Source organism: Platalea leucorodia (genome assembly GCF_965183815.1).
Source record: "Platalea leucorodia genome assembly, chromosome: 9".
In the NCBI taxonomy this organism is placed as follows: Eukaryota; Metazoa; Chordata; class Aves; order Pelecaniformes; family Threskiornithidae; genus Platalea; species Platalea leucorodia.
Window position 1 is genome coordinate 42,944,518 of NC_138831.1, and position 23,983 is coordinate 42,968,500.

The 23,983-nt window shown below is 44.9% G+C and overlaps 1 protein-coding gene across 2 annotated transcripts in view; it reads right to left on the reverse strand.

Annotated features, from left to right (window-relative positions):
* Positions 1 to 4,097: 4,097 nt before the first annotated feature.
* Positions 4,098 to 23,983, reverse strand: part of ABHD2 (abhydrolase domain containing 2, acylglycerol lipase) — a 42,946-nt gene continuing 23,060 nt past the window's right edge. For both annotated transcript variants that reach the window (XM_082322761.1, XM_082322762.1), the window contains 7 exons: positions 22,753 to 22,920; positions 19,688 to 19,871; positions 15,919 to 16,011; positions 14,102 to 14,215; positions 12,757 to 12,826; positions 11,804 to 11,888; positions 4,098 to 10,782 (listed from right to left, as the gene is read on the reverse strand). In XM_082322761.1, the coding sequence (XP_082178887.1) occupies positions 10,586 to 10,782; positions 11,804 to 11,888; positions 12,757 to 12,826; positions 14,102 to 14,215; positions 15,919 to 16,011; positions 19,688 to 19,871; positions 22,753 to 22,920 (911 nt within the window). In that variant the 3' untranslated portion in view covers positions 4,098 to 10,585. The remainder of the gene's footprint in view (positions 10,783 to 11,803; positions 11,889 to 12,756; positions 12,827 to 14,101; positions 14,216 to 15,918; positions 16,012 to 19,687; positions 19,872 to 22,752; positions 22,921 to 23,983) is intronic.

The following is a 23,983-nucleotide window of genomic DNA, read 5'->3' on the forward strand; positions in this document are numbered from 1 at the left end:
TCCTCCCCTGTACAACAGGATCAGAGGTGGCCCACTATCCCCAACCACCTCCTTACCGTAGCTTTGGTTAAATGACTGCTCGTGATGAGGCACTCTGGGCGCGTTGCTCCATGCCTGTCCCTCCCCTCCCCAAACCTGGCAGCGGGCTGCCTGGCAGCTCTGTTCCTCCCAGGAAGAGCATCCTTTCCTTGGGAGCCAGCAGAGGAAGGAGGTCAGCAGCCCTCTGCTGCAGCATGCCCTGGAGCTGCGGTGGGAGGACAGGACAGCATCTGCTCTGGGAAGGGAGGGCTACAGCGAGGGAGAAATAAAGTGTTTTAACAGCAGAGCTCTGGGGTCCCTTGTGGCATGTGGCAAGGAACAGGGGTGCAGCTTTTTGGGCACAGGCGCTGGCTGTGCTGCTGGTTCAAAGGAGGCCAGGAGTGTCAGCACTTGGTAGGAGACCCCTGTCCCCCCATCATTGACTGCCCTTTGGCAAAGGGGCCAAGGAACTGGCCATCTCCATCCTCCATGCATCCCAGAACAAGCTCCACTCCTGCCCGAGCAAGGACCCCCAATTGTCAGTCATCTGCTCTAACCAGGAAAGAGAAAACAGCCCAAAAGGTGCAAACAAGACCCAAACAGGGGCCCGAACGGAGCTGCCTCTGTCTCATTCCTGCTTAGCCAGGCAGGCAGGGAGGATGAACAGAGGCTGCAGCAGCCACTATGAGTAGGGGATGGATTTTAACCACAGGACAGTGAAAGACAAGCAGAATGTACCTTCCTAAATACTTCAAAAGCCTCAGCACAGCTGTTTCTCCTAGCACTGCACTGTGAGAGGGAGCTCCGTCAGGGAAGCCCCACCAAAAGCCACCATGGAGGGCAGAGGAGGGTCCTCACCTGGCAAACGAGCTGTGCCTGATGCTAATGCTAATTAGCCCTTGCTAATGTGGAGTCAACAAGACCAGGGTGGGGAGGAGGGAGGCAGAAGTAGCTGTGTCCCAAGGAGTCAGTCTGTTCTGGTTCATCAACCAGGCATCTCCTCCGAGGAGCTGATTGGATCCCTGTTTCCAGACCGTCTCCTCCTCCCTTGGTAAGCAGTAGGGCTTGGAGAGGAGCAAGGCGCTGGTCTCTGCCCAGGTTACCTTCTTCTCCCTCAAGCCAGTCCCGCAGCGTGCCCCATCTCCCCGCCCTCCCACCTCTGCAGCTACACACGGGCGCCTTTCATCAGCCAAGCCGAGGACCGGACCCCCACGCGAAGCTGGCCGAGGCGGAGGACGCTGACAAGAGCCGCATTCATCAGGGCACTGGCTCAGGCTCAAACCAAACAGGACGTTGGCTCCGAAGCTGCGGGGAGGATGGGGCCCGTCTGGGCAGAGGCGACTGGGGTTAAATCTGTTTTCTCCAGCCTCAGCAGCACGGCAGCTGGTCCACGCATGGCGAGTCCCAGCCCGAGGCTGCGCCAACCTTGTGCGAGACGAGAGCGAAAGGCACCTCTCTGCTGCCTTTAGCTCCTTACTGTGCAGTGCTGTTCACGGGGCGGGAAGCATCTGGAGCTGTCCCAAGGAAACCATGCGTGACAACCCTACAACCATCAGGCCAGTGCAAACACAACAGCACAGCTTGCTTGGGAGACAGAGCAATTGCAGCTCACTTGTAAAAACAGAAAAAGACAAAAAAAACCCCATACGCACAGACGGGAGCACCACGCTGCTGCCTCTGGGATTGGGACTGGGACAGCCATAGCTCTTGGGAGGTCCCTGTGGCTGCTCACCACTGCTGGGACACATTGTCAGCCAGCAGCTTGCTTTGATGGCGAGACAGAGAACAGCACAGCAAACAGAGCAGGGAGCATGATCCATGATCCATGCTGGCATCAGCTTCCCTGCAGAGTGACTCTGACCGAGCCAGGAAGGAGTTCTGAAGTAGATCTTTTAAAATAGATCTAACAGCTAAATCACAATGGCCAATAAATTAGAGATGGAGCCCGAAACACTGCCTCCCACAGAGCAATTCTCATTACAGGGGAACAGCAGCGATGGTCCTGGCCCAGCCCAGCTGCCCCAGCAGCCCTCTGGTCCCAGTTACCCTCCACATCTGTCTCACTTGGTCTGTAGGTAAAAAACCACACACTAGTGAGCTCTTAGCGTCAGTCAAGTACTGCTTTTGGCAGGGCTCTTCTATGCCCTAGGCTCAAACAAGCTGTTGACTCCTCAGATGTTGGTGTCCCAGCCAGAGTTGCTGTTGTGGGTTTTTTTTCTGCCAGCTGCTGAAAGATTAGGAACTCTCCTCAGTCTGATCATTTCTCCAGAGACTCGTGACCAAAAGCTTTACCGCACACTGCAGGAAAGCTGTTGTCCCAAAGGAGAGTCCTACCACGCGCTGCAGGAAGGGCCAGAGCTAAGCCCTGTGCCCTGCTTCAGGTCTTAGTCCTGGCACAGCAATAGGTCTGGCTCTGGAGGAGCCCCCCAGCCAGCGACCTAGTGATCCTGGGAGAACCTGGGGGCTGACACAGGGCTGTCACAATCCACTCTTCTCCACCAGCAAAAATACACCTTCTTCAGCATTTTCAGGACAGGCATTCCCTTTTTTAAGCTGATGCTATCTCCATTCTCCACTACAGAGGCATCAAGGACCTCTCTTAGCCATAAGACAAAAAACAACTAAGAAAGGCTTGAGCATCACTAGGGCTTGTGTCACATACTGCAAGGGAGAAAGGGGGGAAGAAGATCAAGTCCACACCCAGCTAGCTCCCCAAGCTGAGCCTTAGGGAAGGCCAAGCAAGCCACATGCTCCTTAGCTCAAGAGCCTGCTACACCCCCCGTGCTCAGCCACCAAGCCCAGCCTCAACAGACGTAAGAGCCAGGGCAATTGTTAGATGCTCCTATATATAGCAGGAATTGTTAAGACTGACATCTCTCTGGAGGCTTTCTGTAGCAGCTCTGTCCTTGTTCTACTCTCTGGAACACAACAGAGGCAGAGGAAGGCTCCAGCTGGAGATGGCAGTGGTGGCAGGGGCTGGCACACCGTCCATGCGTTGTTACATACAGCCCCTGTGCAGTCTTGTCATTTATCTACTTGATGCTCACTTCAGCAGGCAGCAGAGCCAGGTCTTTGAGAGGTGGGCACAGAAGCTGCAACTGCTGAAAGGAGTGAAAGGTGGAGAAGACACCCCCTACACTGTCACCCCTCTTGTTCTCCCCACCCCAGAAGTACGGAAGGAGTGCAAGCTTGAGGTTTCTCCCTCAAAGGAGGGGGTCATTCATATTTCCTAGAACTAGAGCCCTTGCATTTACCACTAGAATAGCCAACTAGCGGGTCAAAACATAGAGGCAACACCAGAGTTCATGAAACAGGAGTTACTGACAAAGGTTGTCCTGTCTGGAAGTGAGGGAGCAGCCAGCCAGCTCCTGCCTTGGTGTGTACCACGGGGATGTAAGGACAGCCTTTCCCCAAGGCAGGCTTCGTTTAGACAGCACTAGTGAACAGAAACTAACATCTAATACTAATTCACATGTAAGGACTGGGGCTAAAGGATTCCTCTTTTTCCTCCTTTAGCTAATCCAAATCTCATAACCGAGGGAACATGTTCAGATACCCACAGCTGCTTTTTAATCAGTATTGGGAGACCTTATTGCAGCCTTTCAATAGTTAAAGGGGGCCTACAAGAAAGATGGGTATAGTCTCTTTAGCAAGGTCTGCTGCAACAGGACAAGGTGTAATGGTTTTAAACTAAAGGAGGGTAGATTTAGACTAAACACAAGGAAAAAAATTTTCCAAATGAGGGTGGTGAAACACTGGAATGGGTTGCCCAGAAAGGTGGCAGACGCCCCATCCTTGGAAACATTCAAGGCCAGGCTGGATGGGGCTCTGAGCAACCTGATCTGGTTGTGGATGTCCCTGCCCATTGCAGGGGGGATGGACTAGGTGGCCTTTAAAGGTCCCTTCCATCCCAAAGCGTTCTATGATTCTGTGATTCCCTTGTCGGCCCAATATATTCCCACATCAGATGATCCTCTCCCCACTGCAGAGGAAGGGAGCAGGAAAGCATGGCTGCTGTGCCTGCCAGGAGTGACAGCTGGACTTCATCACCCAATAACATTGCACACAGTCACTACATGTAGCACTGACTTCAATAAGTCCTTTATTTTTAAATAAAGAAATCCCACTGAATCAAAGATAACAAAATTACATTTTGTTTTGCAATGACCTCCATTTTACAGCACACAGAAGAACAAAAATTAAAGAAAAAATCAGACACTGTTTTATATATATTTATATATATAATTTTAAAGGTAAACATCAGCAGATATAGAAAAATTGCATTGCTAATTGCAAATCATCTCCCCTGCAGCTGTCAGCTCCAGAGAATCTGACTCAGAACATGGCAGCGTGGAGGGTGTCTCAGTACACAAGCTTTGTCAGGGCAGCATTTAGAGATGGTTCCAGAGTGTAATTTTGCCAATTTGAAAATATTTTCATAGTAAACTGCTCACCAAGAACATTAGAAGTCACTCAGCCTGTTCTAACACACTTGCATGGGCAACACAAGAAGGACACAGGTCTGTCCTTCCTGAGCTCTCCACACACCTCTTCGGCTTGGGATTTTCAGAGAAAGAGGTTATGCTTTCTCAAGAAGAATGTCTAGTGATCTGTCACTGGGAATTACGGTCAAGCTGTCAAGTAACACAATGAGAAAACATGCTCCTTTGGAAAGCTGCTGACTTGGGCTAAGCAGTAGGGTTTGGTTATATCAAATACAAGTGGGTTTTGTTTGGCTTTTTTTTTTTTTTTTCTTTTAAGACTTCCCAGTTGGCAGGAGCCATGAGAAGGGTCAACATCCCAGCAGAGCTATAGTAGAGATCCTAGAAGAAAGTATCTAATCAATATCTAATTGATACTGAAGAAAGTATCTAATCTCTTGCACGACCAGAGATAGACAATGCAAGCTTGTCATTCAGACAAAAGCAAAAAGGCTTTGTGTAGAGCCACCTTGTGGGACTGGGCTCCTTACTGCATTAAAACTACCTGGGTTAGGCAAGGCCATTGAGTGAGAAGGAAAGGAAAGCCTTTATCCACAAGTGATGCGGGGTTGGAGCTTTTGGAGAGTGTTATCAGATAGACTTGAAAAAGGCTGTTCAATACAGCAGAGCCAACCTGATAAATGCTGCCCTGGATTGCAGTGTGTGTCCATTGATTAACCCGCAAAACCAAGTATACAGATGTTCAGAATGCAACGGTTCAGGATAACCCTAGAAACCCTTCCACCACAGCACAAAAAGCTGGCAACTGCTTTGACTCATTGATGGCACTTATGCCTAAGCTCCCCCAACAGCTGAGAAAGTCCAGGCCAGTGTAACAGACACTCCCAGTGATAAAAGCGGTACAGTCACAAGACACCCCTTCCTTGGGGTGGTGTTGCTCTGAGAAAACTCAGAGAGTCCTCACATGAAGGAGAGCTGCTTGCTTTTCACCTAGAAGCCATGAAGGAGACACTGCTTCGAGTCACTGTGGCTCCAGGACCTACCCAACCAACAGACCCACCAAAGGATAAGGACACATGGAGCAAGACTCAAGCCAGAAACAAGATGCTCTTCACAACAAAGGACTGATACATACAGCACAAGGCTAGGGCCTTTTCTGATCTTCTTGAAAAAGGCTGTGAAGAATTTCAATAAGCTCCCAACAGGCATAATATTTCTAGAAAAACCTGGAAGCAATTCAGGTGACTAAGCTGTTTGGCAATTAAATCCTGAAGTTGCTACTCTCTGCTTTTTCTTTTGAGATGTAGTCACTTAGGCAATCTACCTCCAGCTACGCTGCTGGAGACTTAATAGACATAAGAACTTTGGGATTGTAAGGTAACAAGTCACATATTAAGCAAAGCAAACTCTCCTTCTATGACTCAATCCCTACTGCTAGAGGAGCTGAGAGCTGAAAATGATCCACTGCTTATACATATTATTTTAAGCCTTAAAATTAATTTATTTTTAAGACTTCCCAGTTGGCAGGAGCCATGAGAAGGGTCAACATCCCAGTAGAGCTATAGTGGAGATCCTAGAAGAAAGTATCTAATCAATAGACTGTAGCTAGTTGTAGGCTGCCCACAAAGGTCTTGCAAGTCAGCACACCTGCACAGTGTACATTATCAGAGTTGTCTCACTACCTAGTGTCTGAAAAATCATTTACTAAAGAGCAGAGCCCCAAAAGCTCTGCCAGAGCTGTTACTGAAGTCTCTAGATATGCTGATGTCAAGGGAGGAGGAGAAAAAGGGCAAGGCACCACGTGTCAAAGGGCTGTGGTCTAGGAACTTGTGGCAGACCCAGGACAGATGACACACAGGTAGCTTGGCTGAATTCAGTACTGGAGCTAACAGTTCCCAACATCTTTGCTTAATGCCCTATCTTTGTAACCTGTATCTTCATAAACAGGAACTGCAGAAAAACACTCAGAAAAAGACTGCAAGGAAGTTCAAGTGTCTGTCTTTACAGTGCAACTACAACACTGTCAGATCCACCTGAAAACACCTTCAATTTAGAAGCAAACCAACGTTAAAAATGCTGGCAGATCTGATGTAGTAGAAACTGCAAGTTCCTTGTGTTCAGTAAGAGCGAGTCCCAGCTGCTCGCCTACAAGCTTCAGATCTCTCCAGACACTGACAAAGGTGATGGTTGGACCAGCCTAACCAAACAGTAATAGTTCTGCAACTTGCTAGCTGACTGAGAAAGTCCTTAGGGTTTATGTTCAAGTGCTACTTATATCCAGTGATGGGAGAGAGGTGTGTATACCACGAGACTACCTGTGGAAGAGCTCTGCTAGTGCTTTTTCTAATCCCAGTTTGAAACTAAACAGAGCACATGACAGATTCATCATGCTGTAATCTTGAATTGCGCTATCAGACTACCCTGTAATGATATACATTCAACAACCTCACGTGTCCTGACAACAGATGAAAAAAGATTGACTTTGTCTCTAAGACTTAAAAATTCAGATTGCATTTAAGGTTGAGTTCACTGGGCAAATGAAGACCATCTGCCCACATCACAAGACTAGTATTTCGGGAGAGAAGAGTATTTCAGATTAGGATTGGACAAAGCCCCATGCATCTTGGGGCACCGGCTCTAGGTATCAGTTGCCAGTCACTGTCAGCAGCAAGATCCAATAGAGGATTCCCTTTAGGCAACATGTACTGCAGCTTAACTTTCTCCTCTCCCACTTCCCGAAGATCTCTAAGTTACTACTGCAAGTCTGACACCATGAGTCTTGCTTTGAGAGCAGCAAATTGTGTGGGATGGGGAGAATAGATTTTTCACTGCTTCCACCTACAAGCAGCTTAGTAAGCTGAACCTCAGGCTTCAGAAGCCTTGCACAAACAAGCCGTGACAAAAGCTCTTCTTCCCCAAACCGGCTAGAATTAGCTGGTCAAGTCACAAGTGGTTTGAACAGCTGTAGATGCAAGTACAAAGTGCAAAAACAGGTCAAAGGAGCAAGACCTGTAATATGGAGACCCATATTACTTCTGCAGTTGAAAGTTTCAGAAAGTCCACAGCATCGGCACTTCTGAAGTACGAAGGCTTGGGTTGCAGGGCAGGAAGGAGTATTCCTTGAAAAGACCCTCTAACTTTAAAGCAAGATCTCTATTTGATTAGACAAAGCTACAGCTCCTGCTGCTTTGAGAATTGCCTAGTTGCTCACCTCATTTTAGGAGACTTGCTTAAAAATGGGTCATTGATTGACTGTCCATCTGCTGTAGTGAAATCAGTTTGAAGTGAAGGTACATTTGACAAGAAGGTAGCTTCCTCATACCTCAGAAACAGAAAAACCTGTTTGAAAGCCTGGTCCATCAAGAATGATCTTCTTTACAAAACAGAAGGAAGAATATTTTTTCCAAGAAAAAGCTTCCCAGGACAAAGCTCCACTTCCAGAGAGACTGGCATGACTTGGCCAAAAAGCAGGGGCAAAACACTTGCTTTGCCTCAGCATTAACCTTCCCAGACAGTACCAAGCCAGTTCTCACCCTCCTGACTTTCACATTCTGGACCAGTCAACCAGTGAACTTTTCTGCCAGTCTGGGTTCCTGGGAAGGAAAGCAAAGCTTCAGTTGCTTGGGGAGCTGGGTTGAGAGCCCCTGCTTTTGATAAGGCTCTCAGGTTGAGGAAGGCAGATATTTTGCTCTCAAAGGAGGTCAGACACACACTGACCTTTCTTTCATAGGTATCCACATGTTGGGTCTTATGATGGGCTCTTCACTTCAACAGCAGTATTGGTACCAAGGACAACTTCTGTTCCTCTAGAGCTGTCTGAAGTTGATACCCATCTCAGCAGAGTAAAGCTGGATTGAGGAAGGACACATGAAGCACAGGAAGGGCAGTTTTGTTTCCTCAAGGCGGAGAGCCATGACCTGTGTAAGCTACCGCTGTAGTATACTATGAAAGCTGAAACACTTCTAAAGTTGTAACCCACTGGAGATAAAAACCATATCCCCCTACACACCTAAATTTATACTGTATCTATTTGATGTGTACAAATGTTGTTTGCACTCCACTTCTGTTGAAGTGAGAAGATATTTAAGTCATATCCAATGAATATTACATGAACAGCTACTTAAGCAAAAATCTGAAATGTCTTATGACAGATTTTAGTGATATACAGATGCAGTATGAATAAGAGGATAACAACATAGAGACAAGATATCCATCAGCTAAGAATATCCTTGCTAACTGATGCCCTAAAATAGTTCTTAAGGAACAGCCACAAGCATGGCCAAGTCTTTCTATAGCTTTACTTGGTCACATCTTTTCTTTGATGAAAAAAGGAAACCTGGATTCACTAAGGAGGAGAATGTGCAGATATCCACAGTTCATTGTAACAGGCCAAGGTGTCTGGCCTAAGGCAAATGAAAGGAATTTCCTGATATGATAATGCACCTTTGCTACAATAGTTAATTATTGCTTTATTAAAACAAAATCCCACCTCTCCAACCTACTGAAGTTCAGGGACAGGGCAGTCCAGAAGGCTTGTTGCCCCATATTACCAGACAAGTCTTGCAGCTTGTTTTGCCCTTAAGCTATAAACTAAAGTGCCTGGAACCAAGGCTGAAGCAATAAAGTGCTGATTGATGTGGGAAGTGTGACAGGAAAAGAACTTCACTGACACTGTGATAAAGAAGTCCTAAGGATGGATTGATGAGACTACAATATTGACAGAACAAACAGTTAAAAAAAAAAAGAAAAAAAGATTTTGACCACAAAGTTTCAGTCTCTGGATTGTCATGGGACAACTTTCCTTCCAGGGGATAGACTAGAGTCTTTAATAACAATCTTGGCACAAACCATAACAGCCACTTGAGGGAAAAGCACAAGTGAGTAGGCATCTTTCCTGCAAACAGCTTTCACACTTCACTTCGCACATTAAAACTAGAAGAGGATGTCTGGGCATGGAAAAGGAATTCAAGTGAGGAAGAGCCCAGTGTCTTACTGGAGCCAGTAATCCTACGACATTTACATAGATATGGAAGTAGTTAGCCATGCAAAAATATAATTTTAATTGCACAGGGCTAGAGACATCCAGTTCCCCATCAACTGTAAGGCAAGTCATGTGTCTGAAAACCATTTGATGCTTTGAAAGCTAAGGGAAAGAATTTTGGTATGATTTACCCTGACATAAGGGGAGTAAATCTAAACAGATACCTTCCTGCCCAACAAATTAATCCCTAACAGAGTACATAATTCTCTATGAAATATTCTTAAAAACAGATTGAGCTCACAGAAAGATCCTACAGATTCACTGGTTTCCATTTGGAAGCCAGAGCCAGCTTTAAAAAGCCCTGGGTCAAAGCAAAAAAACCCAGTACTAAAAAGATGACTACATTTAAAAAGTGGCAAAGATGACAAGAAGGTGACTGATCTGGTGCAAGAACATGTTTACATAGAAACATTAACTGGTATTACCAGCCTGCAGCTGTTCTCTACCTGGAGTCCCAGCATAAAGACACTGTAATCCACAGATAGCTGAAGCATGGAAAAGTTAAGTATCTTTAAACTGATGCACTTGTGTAAGTGCATTCCTAGGAACTAAAAGGCTTTCCTTGAGATGGTGCAAGGCTGGAACTACCCTTGCAGTCAAGCATCTGTTGTTTCCAAGCCACATTTTAGTTGCTTACAGACTGAACCACTCACCGGCTTGTGGCTTGGTGTAGGGTTTTTCCAGCACCGGGACAGAGGAGAACAGTCTCATACTTATCCTGTCATCTACACCTAAACAACTGCTGCAGATCAAGTTTTTGACCAGCAGGTGAAGAGATTTTGACACTTGAAACTTCTGCTATATTAAAGCAAGCAGTCTTTAGCTCAATAACCCTGTAACAAGTCACAGTCAGCAACCTAATTCTTCAAGCAGAGCAGTAAATTACAAACCCAAGTGACTATATATGCAAAGATGCTCTGATCAGATATTAACCTCTGCTTTAACTCCACTTTGGAAGAAAACATTGTGATCAAACCCCAGCCATAAGATATCAAGGAGAATGGAAACCTGAAGCAGCAGGTGAGGGAACAAGATGTTCCCAAAGGGGGAGATTTACTGAAGCGATCCAGAGTCTTTGGGTCAATTACTCCTGGCCAGATACAGCCTGCTCTGTGTCCGAGCAGTGAGACTTTGTCTTCTCCCACTGACAGATGGCATTGGCATACTGTACCACAAGCTTATCCATCCAGGTAAGAGGTTCTGGGAATAGTACAGACCCCTCAAAAAATCCCAGGTGGCCTCCATGAAGGGGCAGCACATGCATGACATTTTCACGTTTCTCTGTAAAACAAAAGGAGGCACAAAATTCCAGAAAGTTAACATCTTGGAGCTGAGAATGAAACTATCCCAAGTCATGATAATCAACTCTACCCTTCGCATAGCATCTGAACTAAAGGAGTAATCATGTGTAGGAAGCAGAAATGCACTGACAAAGGCCATAGCTACTTTGAAGTCCAAAGCACAGAACCTTACTGCTTCACAGAACAGGACAGTCTGCAGGAACCAACCCCAGCCAGTACAAGAGGGTTGCCCAAGAAAGGCAACACCTGCATTGCTGTAAGAATGGTCATTCTTTAATGAACGAACATCTTTAACTCACATACACTGGAGCTAGGACTGTTAGCATCATGTTGAGCTGCACCAAAGCTCTGACAGTACATCAGCCACCTTGTTCCACATACAGTGAGAAAACCCCTGTGCTTGCTTCTGTCTGGAAGCAGCTGTGGATACATTCTCTGCTCACAGCCTTCAAGCAGGAAAAGAATGAACCCTGCTTCCCTCCCTATGCACCCGCTATTTGTGTGAGGAAGCAGCAGCCAGCTCCCTCTTCTGAGCTTCTAAAGGTAATTTGCCCATTTTTTTCTTGGCTGAAGATAGACAGCTCACAGAACTCCTGTCCAGGGAGAGATCCTAGTTCAGTACCAAACAACACAGCTATGCATGTGCCCCGCCCAGCTCTTCATCAGCAAAGGGGGCTGCTCATCTGTACTTAATCAAGACTATCACAATAACAACCCACCTTTCTACTAAATCCCAGTGAGGAATAATTTTTCCATTCAAGAATGTAACCTGAATGTAACCTGCTGGCTATCAACACAAACCAAAACAGCAGAAGGTGTCTGAAAGGACTCAAGTTTTTTCTGCTCAAGGTTAGCCTTGTTAGTTCTAGCTTAGTACACCTCCCAGAGGATTACAGATATAAGGAGGCTAGTCAAGCTGCTTTGAAATCATGGATCATGATGTGATAAGGAAGCTGCAGGCACACAAATACGCACAGCTGGAGCAGACTGCTTCAACATACCTGAAAGAGCTCTTGGAATTGATAGAAGACTCTCATGCACAAGAGGGTCATCAGCAGCATTAACCAACAGAAGAGGAACATAGATCTGCATCAAGAAACATGGCACGAAAGGAAAAGAAAACAAAGAACAAGTAAGAGGTTGGTATTTAAATTTCAATCTACCAATTCTAAAAGCATCTTAGGTTAACTCAAGACATCTTATTTCAGAATTGCCCTGTACCTGGAGAAGCATCAGAAAAGCAGAAAGAGTCGAAATTTAAGACTGGTGGCTTTTCACCAATGGAGTACTTTGGAGCACTTGATTTTATTTTTTAACTCAGTTGTATGAAAGGGGCAGGGGTGCATCAGAATATATACAGATTGAGTCACAGATCTTCCCCGTTCTCAGAATTCAAATAGCTACACCCTTTTTTGCTCTGTATTGCTTTGTGCATCAGGCAGCTAGTGCCAGCTCTGTTATGGACACCTTGGTTAAAGTCCAGGAAACTCCCTTGGAACATCTCCATCCTCCGGCTCAGTACATCAAGGAGGAATTAATCTTCCAGCTCCACTTCTGCAAAACTTTGGTCTGCTAAGTATCTGCCTGCTAGATAGTGTCCTGAGTCTCTTCCACAGTATAAGTCTTTCTTCTTTGAAACTGCAGGCTCTATGCCACCACCCATTTCCCACCTTATCCTCATGCACTCAGAGCAGTTCAGCTGAATGCATGGCTTTATATAGATCACTTGGGTGCTACTACTTGTCAGTTATAAGCTCTTAAGAGCCCAGAGCATTTCGCCCCAGTATTAGAGGCAGCAAGAACTGAAATCCCACTCCAAAACACCGTGTCTGATTATTTCTGAAAATCCCAGCTAAGACAGCTGTGTATAGGTATCAACAACAGAAACCACGGTGCATTTTATCTCCAGCAGGAAAATGAAGGTACAAGAGCAGTCTCTATTGCAAGAGCTTACCCTGTGCAAGTAATGCAGGCAGCTTTCTTCTTCATAGTATTCCTTCAGGGAACTGTAGCCATGGAACTTCCTGAAATAGAGAAGACTGTCATTGCAATCATCTGCTTCTAATACCCATGTGACTCTTACTTTCAAGTGAGGACATATATGCAGAGATAGGAATGATGCTTCAATTTTCATGGACAATGCTTTTTTTCCACCCATTGCCTCTGCAAAAATCTCACCTTTGGCAGCACATGCCTTTACGCTTTCTGTGCTTACTCAAACATTGTGATAGCACAGGCAAGTTAAACATGCAAGTTGAAGTCTAGCAGCCTTCAGCACATTTCTTTTGAAGTATCCCATTTCACTTAAGTAATTGTACATATGGAAGAAAGAAAAAGTTATGATCTGGTTCACCTTTACCTGAAAGCCTTTTCAAATACAAAACCACCACAGTTTATGAACCTCAAACATATTGGACAAAAGGGCCTGCTTACAAGCCACCCAGAATTCACTGTGGTTCCAGTTCTTTGCCAAATCCTTAGCTCTCCATCCCAAACCAAGAATTCAGTAAACCTACACTCAAGTGCTTTTTTTTTTTTTTTTTTTAACGTGAGAGACAACATAGCTGTTGGCCCAAACTAGAAAGGCCTCAAGGATGAGGGACAAGTAGGGAGATTTCCTTAGGAATGGCTTTTAAAAAGCAGCCAGCAATACTCCCAGTCTGCCAAAAGTGTTATAGCTGTATAGCCAACAGTTTATACCTTCATTTTGGAAAGGTGTCAATGCCCGATACGGAACATGCCATGGTACAACCACTGCCACTGAAGAAAGTATGTTTTCAAGGACACAGACAGTAACATGCTACTGCTTAATAAAGCAGAGAGCTTAATTTAAGTGTTGGAATGACAAGTAAAAAAAGGTTGTATCATCTCAGCCAACCCTAATGTTTATTGAGAAGGCAGGAGTAGATTTTTGGGGGAAGATTTGTTTCAAAATTCAAGCAGGGCTAAGGACATTCATGAACAATTCTGAGCCACTTTCCACATTCTGCACTGTTTTTTCCTAGAGCTTGCAGCAGAGCTGGCATCTTCCTACATTACTGAAGGCTGCAGGTTCAGACTTACTGATAAATAAATGCCTCCTGGATGATTTTACAGAAGCTGTAACTGTCAATAGTAAGTTTTTTTTTTTTTCTCCTGTTAAGTTTTATTCAATGTGAAGGCAAGGAAGAATTTCTGAGGTTGTCAGCACTGTATTTCAGCAGATTCCTACAGGCACAGCAAGGGGCATGCAAGAGCAACACTTGAAAGAGAAGGTACTTTCAGAGATCTACACAGGATCAGAGAATCACCCTTCATACCTCATAACGTTATCATCAATCTGCATAAGGGATGTTGCTGTATAGAGTTTGCTCAGATCAGCATCTGACAGGCTTTGTGGCTTCTTCATGTTGTTATCTCCAAAAAGAACTTGCCTGAAAGAGTAACATCAAAAAAACCATCCAAATAACATAACAAGGGCAGCAAAGCCATGACCTGTTCAAGGACAGCTAAGTTTATCAAGTCTGACAAGATAAGAAGTGGGCTACATGTACAACATGAGGCTTTCTTGGGAACAAGCGCAGCTTATTTGTCCACCTCCCTTTGCAGCAAGGCATAACAGAGATCCTAGCAGCCTCTTTATAGAAAAAAAATGTTTTCCTGTTATACTGAAAAACTGCATGAGGGGCCTCTAAAAAGAGTCTTCCCAGTACAGACAGCGCTAAGGATATTTGGAACAGAGGCTGGGTTAGAGGGAGGGTCCTTTGGCATCAGACCAAACCCGTGGGTGGCTCGGTGAGAGCACTAGCAGTCCTGGGCATAGCATCTCCTTCACCATCTGGTCCTAAAGTCTCCCCAGCACAGATATTAGGTTAGCTCACACAGCAGAAATTACTTGGGGCATTACCTTAGTAGAAAGATATTTACTATGGACACTTGTCATAATTAGTTATTGCCCTCAGGAGAGGATGTGTTTCTTTACCAGAACAAACTGCTCCGCTGACAGATAGAACAAAAACCACAAGCTGGAAAGGGGTTTTTATTCCCTTTCAGAGGCAGCTGCAGGGCAGAGTAGGAGGGAGGCTAGGTTTGATTTGGGGGAGCTGCCTTAGAGCACAAGTGATTATGGAAAAAAGTTTACTTAACAGACTTGCCTTTGAGCCAGCACTGGCTTTTTCTGGGTTATGAATTTAAGTACCTTTTAATGGGGGCTTACCTAACTTCACATGTTAGATTTGGTCAAGTTGTCTAAATATTTGTCAATCTGGAATGAATTACGTGGATCGTCCTACATGTCAGCTGCCCTAATTCCTTCTACAAGTGTTTCATACCGCACAGGAGTGTAAACAATGAACCAAAAGTTTGCAAGTGACACATGCTCTTAATTGGAATGGGTCTTAGATATTCCCCTCCTTTTCCCTCGAGTCAGGCAAGTTCAAATATACATAGATGAGGTACTTACACATTTATTGCCTTAGAAAGAAGTACTCAGAAAACTTCTGATGGAGGAAAGAACAACATTGAGCATGTCACTTGTTTAACAAACACATTCCTTTGATATGCGAGAGCCACAGATCACAACAGCAGCACAGGATCCTACAAGTACACTTGCACTCCAGGAACAGCAACACTAAGTATTTTGCTGGCTACATGCTCTTTCTATAGGAACAGCTAGAATCCACAGCTACAGTTTGACTATTTGCTTATTTGATAAGCAGCAGCCCCATACAGCAGCTCTTGAAGATTAATCCTACCTCAGGTAGGTGGCAGAACAAGAGGCTCCTTGAATAGGGAACTCTGGCTAGAAGTGAAACAGATGCAGAATACTCCACTTTGAAGTGTAATTGCAATGTTTTCCTGTGCGCACCTTGTTTATTCATTAAGCAAGTCTCCTTGGAAGGCAAAAAGACAAAGCCTGCTTTCTTCTAACACGATCACCAAAGCTTATTTGTATATTTTACGGTATATGAATGAGATTGACATGGGCTCCCCTTCTCTGTTGGTTCAGGTAAACACCACCAAGCAAGGAACTGGTGCATAATCTTTCAGAAGTCCTATTTTCAAGGACAGAGAAGAGAAATCCAATACAGGAGTTTACCCAATCAATGCTATCAGTGTAAGTGATGCACTGCAGTACCTGTGAGAAAGGATGATCTTCTTCATGTTGTCTGCCATGAGGAAGTTATAAAATCTTCTACATTGATCCCATTGCATGAAGGTTTCCTGTGCCCTAGAAAAAACACAGTGCAGAACAATCAAAGCCATTAATGGAGATCTTGAAAGATCAGATTAATACACCGTAACATCTTATGGCAGCCTAGAGGCTATGTAAACAAATCTCCAGGCCTTCCCTGCCACGGTTTAACCTTTTCCAGGAAATGACTTCCACTTTGATGAAGTTTGGTACTATCAGAAAACAGATCTGCAGTCTCATTTTGCACAAGGCAATTAACTGTTTTGATCAGAGCATTTAAGAGCCATCAATCAAGATCTGCAACACTGACAAGAGGATTTTAGTATCGCTTTGCGTAAGTTGAATGTAATTTACCTAATGGGACTACCAAGGAAAGGACTAAAACCTGTTGCTGAACGGTGTTGTCTATTGCGTATATTAGCTCTGCAGAGCAAAAATTTGTGCAGATGTTTCCAATATGTACAGGCACTGTTATTGTTTTAGCTTCATTGGCAGGAGCTGTAGGAATAAATACTAGTTGCAGCTGCAAGTGACATCTGAGTTGAAGTCTTTACCTATTCTCAAAGCAGAATAGCACTTCACAGCTTATCTGTTGTTAAAACAGAATTAAAGTTACCCAGACCCCTGTGAGCTCTGCCAGATACCAGCACTCCTTTGCTATGCAGGGTCATGGGCAGGTTATAGCTTTACTCTTAGCAGGGTTTGCTGTTACTGAGGAAACACACTATCATTTACTGAGCAATCTAAGAATGCTGGGAGCAATTTCAGCTACTGAAGTACTCCTGCCATTTAAACATTAACGTACCATGAGAACCGCAGCAGATTTAGCGTGACCTCCCAAGCCACAACCTGCAAGTCCCCTAGCAGACCAAAAGCAAGCTATGTTTTCTCGTAGTAAGCCATGCTGGAGTAAGGAATTTAAAAAAAAAAAAAAAAAAAAAAATCTTCCTTATCTTTTTGTCTAGCCAGACTATACCTACCATGTTTATGCCAGGGCAGGGGAATGAAGGAAGACAGGAAGATGCACATTTCTTTCTTTACAAAAGATTTCCCAAGCAAACCTTTTAAGTTATTACAAGACATCTGAAGTTAAAGCTACTACATTTCCCTGCAGTTCCTGTGGTGTACAGTAGTACTCCTAATAGGAAGAGCTGCAGGCACTGAAAAAAAGTCAGCTTCCGGTATTTTGAGGACTGCACAGATTTCAAAGCCGAGGACTCTCCCCACAGCCTGTAGCTATGGTGGAGATGCATTCCACAAGATCAAGAAGCAGAATCAAGCCTGTGCAGGCAGAGATTAAGGAAGAAGGAGACACGTCCCTGTTTAGCCTCAGGGAACAAATTCCCCAGACTCTGTGTTAATTCATTAAACTAAGAGCCTCATATTCTTCTGGCAGGTCCTAGTATTGCTGCTACTTTATTATGCCCATCTATGGGACTGATGATTAATGCTCTGGAAAGGCTTTCATATTTCAGATCCCTGGTTCTCCTTGCTCAGCACCACTTTTTTCCTTCACTTCCTAAAGTTATTTGGGGGACAAAGGCTGTACAAGCTAATAAGAAAAGAAAATGGAAGTGTAAACTAAGTGGTCACGTCTACCCAGGTAATCCACTTTCACATAGCCCAGAGGGATGAGGCCAGTTATTTTAACCTACCAGACCAAGCCCAGGAAGGCTAAGGCTTAACCCTTCCACCTGGAGGTGCTTCGTACCTCCCTCCCTCCCACTTCTACAACCAGGGGTGCAAGGCCCTCCCTATCCTGTCTTTTGCTTAGTAGGTATTTACTGATGTTGCTTTCCCCTAGCTCTTCAGCTAACTAGCATTTAAAGCAGAAGTAGCTACTAGGTAGGGAGACAAGTGAGAAGCCTTCCTGCTGATTGCCCAGTAAGACATAGCAGATGCTGTGCGACTGGAGATTTGCTAGTAGATGTTTACCCAGCAGGTGGAGTCAAGAGCTCAATAATCCACACAACCCACTGAAGACTTGCATTAAAGTCAGACAAGCAGCTGTTATTTTTCCACATGAATATCCAAGTGCAGTACTGTTAAACAGGTTGTCCCTGCCCTGCTATTCTACCAGCACATCATGACATATTACTACAGAAATCGGCTTAGGAACAGCATTACTTGCAACATCGTTTTGGAGATGAGAAATACAATATTGCACAATTGCAGAAGACGAACCAAGTGGACCGCAGCCAGATGTGATCCTTGCAAACCCTGTCTGATGGCTGCAATTGAGGAGCTGGCTTCAGAAAGATGCTCTGTGCTCCATGACAGAACCCCAAGACAACTAAGAACATTTAACTTGAAACAAAGCAGAAAAACTGTTTCTGAAAGCATCTGTTCAGATTTTAAGGGTGGGAACTCACAGGGACCTAGCAGTAGATTATACACTCTTTTAGCAGTAGTCACATCTGATCTCAAAAGGGATTAGGTATGCTGAAATATTACTGAAGTGCATATCAAGGCTTTAGTCACATCTTAATGCTTCCAGAAAAGCTTCTTACTTTCACCTGTAAGAGCTTAACTCGTAAAAGGTGTCTTCAGACTGCTGACTATCAAACCAGTCCCTGTACAGGCAGAGCATCAGCAGCATCAAGAGAGTTCCAGCTACCTTGGCCAGGCTGGGAGGCCAAATTCCATAGTGAGCCCCTCAAAGGGCCGCCACAGTTTCACCATTTTTAAGTGCCCAAAGGCCCTTGACCCAAATACTCTAGTCTCAACAGCCCCTTTTGCCTTTCAAATAGTCTCAGGGCTCAAAAGCGCAGTTAAATTACTGTAAAGTCAGCTACACCTTAGTAGTTGTCCGTATGTATAGACAGTAAAAACTGAAAGCAGTAGCTTAGCCAATTACACTGTTTTAATCTTCATTAACTGTGCATACATGGAAAATTACTGCACATTAGTTGAGCCACCAGTTTTCAAGCAGCAGTGCTGTACCCAGATCCTCCATCAGTAAACACAAGTGTTAGCACTAGGTGGAGCCGTTACAGCTCTTGAAGTGCTGCAGCCTTGGCTTCCAGGTGGGGAACCACAGGTTAACATCGCAGGCAGACTTCAGGGCTATAAGCCTTCTCCTCCCCACCTTCCAAAGTGTATAACATATTTGCAAGTGCCTCTCCATCTCCTCGTCAGCCCACAGCACTGTCTCAGTGACACATGCTAAGAGGGGAGCATGGACTGACAGTGCATGAGCTGTGTGTCTCTGTTCCAGTCTCCCCAAGTAAGAGCTGCCAGGTGAAACTGCACACTGAAGCCAGAAAAGCTATTACGAACCAACGAATCCTTCTCAGAGAGCGATGAGAAAGTGTAAACTATTGCTTGCAAACCTGGCATCACCTCAGCAGTTTGTCACGCTGCCCAGCGTGCCTGAGTAATTACACCAGGACTGCACAGGGAATGCCTCCTCTTGGGACGCGGTAGCAATTCTGCCATGACACCGAGTTAGGCCAGCTCACACACACAGACCAGAAGTTGCTAGCATGTACCTGGCCAGACACAGAAAATTTATTTACATTGTTGACAGAAAGCTTATTTGTGCTGCCAAATCAACAAAGCTTTGGTTGCTCCTTCAGGTGGGTGGCATCCCACACACCACAATCTGTCAGACCAGTTCAATGCAAGAGAAGGAGCACGCTCTTCCCCTCGCAAGATCTGCTCCCTCCTGCTCCCCCAGAAGAGACCGGCATGGAGAAGTCTCCAGACGTACCTGAGCGCACTGTACCCCTGGCACACGCTGACACAGCACAGGACTCGCTCCTGGTTGGCCTGGCTCTCTCCCAGGTATTTGCACACAATGTTTCCGCCCAGGCTGAAGCCCACGACAACCAGCTGGGTCTGAGGGTAGGTCTTCTTGATGTAATTAACCATGGCACTGAATTCCCAGGTGCAACCTAAAAATAAGGACAAAGTCAAGATTCATCTTCTAACATACCTAGATTCCCTCTTCAAGCTTCAGTTGTGTGCTTTAAGTTCAGCTTCTTACCCTTTCTGACTTTTCAATAACCTGAAGGTTTTAAGAGCTCTTAAGAGCTCTGATTCACCCATGTGTTTATGTATCTGTTTTATGAGTCCTGTGGACCTTAGCTCATGCCTAGTTCTGACAGAGTGCCAAAGTAAGATGAAATTAACTTGCTTAGAAATCATGGCAACAGCTAATCTGACAGTCCAAACTCTTCTTTCTAAAGCAGCTTAAAAAGCAGATTCCAACAACTCTGGCCTTGACATTACTATCTAAGAACAGCACACATCATTACCTTCCTGAGGCAGTTTGCCACTTCTGAACTTAAGTCGGGTGTCTGGAAAGCAGCTTGCTCCTTTGCTTTTAGCAAGACTGCCATGGATCCTTAAATCCATGCTGATGCAGGGAGGTGATGGAAATGCAGAGCTGGCTTGTCAGGACAGAGCTCGCAGTGGACTGTTGCAAAGCCTGACTAAGCAGGTGCTCTCTGGAATCACAGGGAAGGGTTTAAGCAGAGGCAGCTAGCCCTTTTTAACCACTGAAGGGGTAAAAGGTACTGCAGCTTCCTAGAAGATGCATGGGTATCCCCTCTTCAAGAGAGGCGGTAAGTGCCTCTATACAGATCTGTTCTGCTCTCAGCTAACACCCACTTGCATCCCACAGGCTGCAAGCACCGAGGGATCCAGCTTCTGGCAGTACTGGGGTCCTCAGATTGTTTGACAGACTTGAAGGCCTCCACACATGCAACATCTGAGTACCCACAGCTACTTCTCCTGCCTTTGAGTTTGGGAAAAGGAAACATGAAGAGAAGCAGCTGCAAAACTGATGGCATTAGTACACTAGTATCAACTGTCTATGCACTTTGTTAACCTTCCCGTTGGATTTAAGACTGCAAACTGCACGGGAGGCACCACTTGAACAACAGAAATAAAACACCAGCTGTTTATTCCTGTCTAGAGTCAGAATCTCAGCTCTGTCCTGTGGAACTTGTCCAGGGAGATAAAGGCAAAGAGCTGGGATTCTACCCTGTGCCAACCAACAGTGGTCCACTGTGTCCTCACCCCGACTGTAGCATCCTTGCTAGACGTCAGACTCAGGCTTTGGCTGGCTCTGGAGGAGACCGAGCACCAGGTTTGGGTTTACTTCAGTGAAACAGCAGGCTTCTGGCTGCGTGTTTCAGCAGGGCTTGGGCACTTCCTTGTGAACATTCTTAATGAGCAATTTTCCTCAAGATGACAAATGCTGCATTGCTCTAGTTTCCTCTGGAAGAAGCCAGCAGTCAAAATACTTTAGTGTTTGTCGTTCGTGATTTAAGGGCAGCTGGCAACTATTCCAGAAATCCAAAACTAGAATAGCCATAGATCAAACTTGATGTAAAGGCCGGAGGATTCAGAGAATCCCAAGTTTAGGCTACTTGCTCCTCAACAAATAAGTCAGGAATCCAGCAAAAGCTGGAAGGACACTGGGATATTTGGGTTGGAGGCAGAGTAAAGTCTGCTCATGGTCTTGCTGGCACTCCACTTAAAAAGCAACTCTGCGAAGTGATTTGCTGTCTTACTCAAAGGAAATGCTAGGCATTTCTTGCCCTTTCCAAGGCTATAAAAGACTCAGAAAGGTATGTCTTGAGAGGTCCGCTACAGAATAACTCCCTAAGGTCTAAAGCAAAACTCCATGGAGAAAGCTCTCAACTTTTATCAAAAAAGCAAATGCTTTAAGGAGGCCAAGCTTAGCTCCCAAGACAGGGTAGGCTTGAAGCCATTAACAGCCTAGGGCCTCAATACAAAGCGATGTACTTGGTATTCCTGAAATGTTTTCCATGGAGGAGTAGATTTAATAACTCTAAAACAAGCAACAAAGCATTACGGTCTATTTGCCTGCCAGACCCAAAATCTCAAAGCACAATATTTCTATTTTGGCAATTAACTGTTCAAGATAAACACTCAAACTGTTAATCCAAACTCTTAGCAGTAAGTATCTTAGTTATCTTTAAAGAAGAAAAAGAAACTTAACAGCAGTCTGCTAAACCCACAATTGATTCCTGACATAATGTACCTATAGATGTTTGCAGTAAAGAAGGACATGAGGGCCCAAAAGAACTCAGGAACAAGCAGATCAGGTCGCAGGCAAGAAGGCCACATTCTACAAAGATCATGTTACTCACTAGCAGGGCAGTTAAGAATAGCTGGGGTCACCCTTAACACAATTCCAAATCCTCTATTCCTTTGAATTTCTAGGTCAAGAAAGATTTCCTTATGCTCAATGTGAAAGCCCAAAATCATGGCAGTTAAGCACTACCACTTCTGTAGCTTTACTATCATATTGCAGAATTGTTGCTGTTCCTTGACATTTGTGTTACATCCAGGGACCAATCCTCACGTGTCCCTCCTACGACAGAAATGTACTTTCTCGATAGGCTGGTACAAACTCCTCTCATATTACATTTTACAAAGCCTCAGAAGTAGTGTTTATCCTTCAGAGCCAGGTTTGTTTCACATTCCACTAAACTGACATTTCAGCATCTCCAAAATCATGCGAGCAGGCTCTCAATATTTTTCCAGAGGTTTTCTTGCCAAAAAACTGCCTCCTTGATTAGAATACACGTGCAAGAGCTGGGAGAAGAAACAAGGAAAAGTGAATCCCAGTATTAGGCTTCCCTCTTCCTCACATGTAAGTTCAGTTGAGTTCCTAAGAAACAGCACAAAATTATTATCCTCATTCAGATATGGAAGTTGTGTTATGCTGAAGGAGGCTGATGAAGCCCTAGAAATTCCACAAGCTTGAAAATAAGTCCCCAGTTGCCATAAAATACCTACCGTATGTGAACATTCGTGGAGAAGTGAGCTCAATATTTGGTAAGGCTCCCAAGTGATTCAGGACAGCACATCTGTACCCATTTTTTTGCGCATAGTCAACAAAAGTGCGGATATACTGCTTTTCACTATGGTTAGCAATCCCAGGGCAGATTACCATCGTGACATCCTCTGTGCACAGAAAGAGAGAGAAGTTAAGTAAATGTCACTCCATGCAAATTAAGAGATTCAGAAGGTTTCCATTTCAGATCCGTGGGAAACCATGTACCAGAGGCAAGCTAAAAACCCTACTAGTCTGCCAAAAATCCAGTATGGGACAGGAGACTAGCAGCTCTAGTGCTACAGATGTGAAAAAGTAATTCATGTTACAGGAGATGAACAGTTTTCTAACTTCAGGGAAAGCTGCCCAAACAGTTCTACAGGCACTGCCTAGAGACCAAGAGTAAATTCTTCCCTTTGAAGGATGTTTCTGACATTACACATGTTCTGCCTTCTGACAGCCTGTTGTGACTGCTAAGTGTGTGGAAGCTCTGGGGCCCACTGCTCGTTCATGCACCAAGTACACCGGCTACACTATTGGTCCCTCGTTTCCCTTCCAGAGTTGGGCGTAACAGATCTTCAAAATGAAGCTTTGCTAAGCACAGACATTCTGATTAGCTGACATTACTCATCATCTGCTTTGTGGCTAATCTAATGATAGTTGATCTACTGACACTGTTCACTAGTTTAACAAGATATCATTTCATCAACTAAGAAAGTAATTGTTGTAATTCAAGTAAGCACAGTAAATTACATTCAGGATTAGCATATACACTTCAAATTAGCTATCAGGCTCTTATGTGCAAGCTCCAATGCTTAGCAGCTCTAGCCACTGAATTTTTGCCTCGTTAGGAAAGCACTGCTCAGATTCTTTTCAGTGATAAAGATAACAGTAACCGTTCTACAGCAGCTATGAAGAACCGCATGCAGCTAGCTTCTGTTCTGTGATCCCACAGCCTTAACAGGCAAAGGGCACTCCAAACAAGGCTTACCACCAGATTCGCTTGCCAGCCTCTCACTTGAGGCACAGGTTATGGTACATTTCTTCTGTTCCTTAACTCCACGCAAACAGTTGCCACAAACAGTTAATTAGTCTAGTAGGGTCTCTCCTGCTGTCTGAGATACAGGTATACAGCAAGATGGCCTCATAGCCTCCACACATTGCTTAGTATTGCTCAGCAGCCCCCTTCCATCA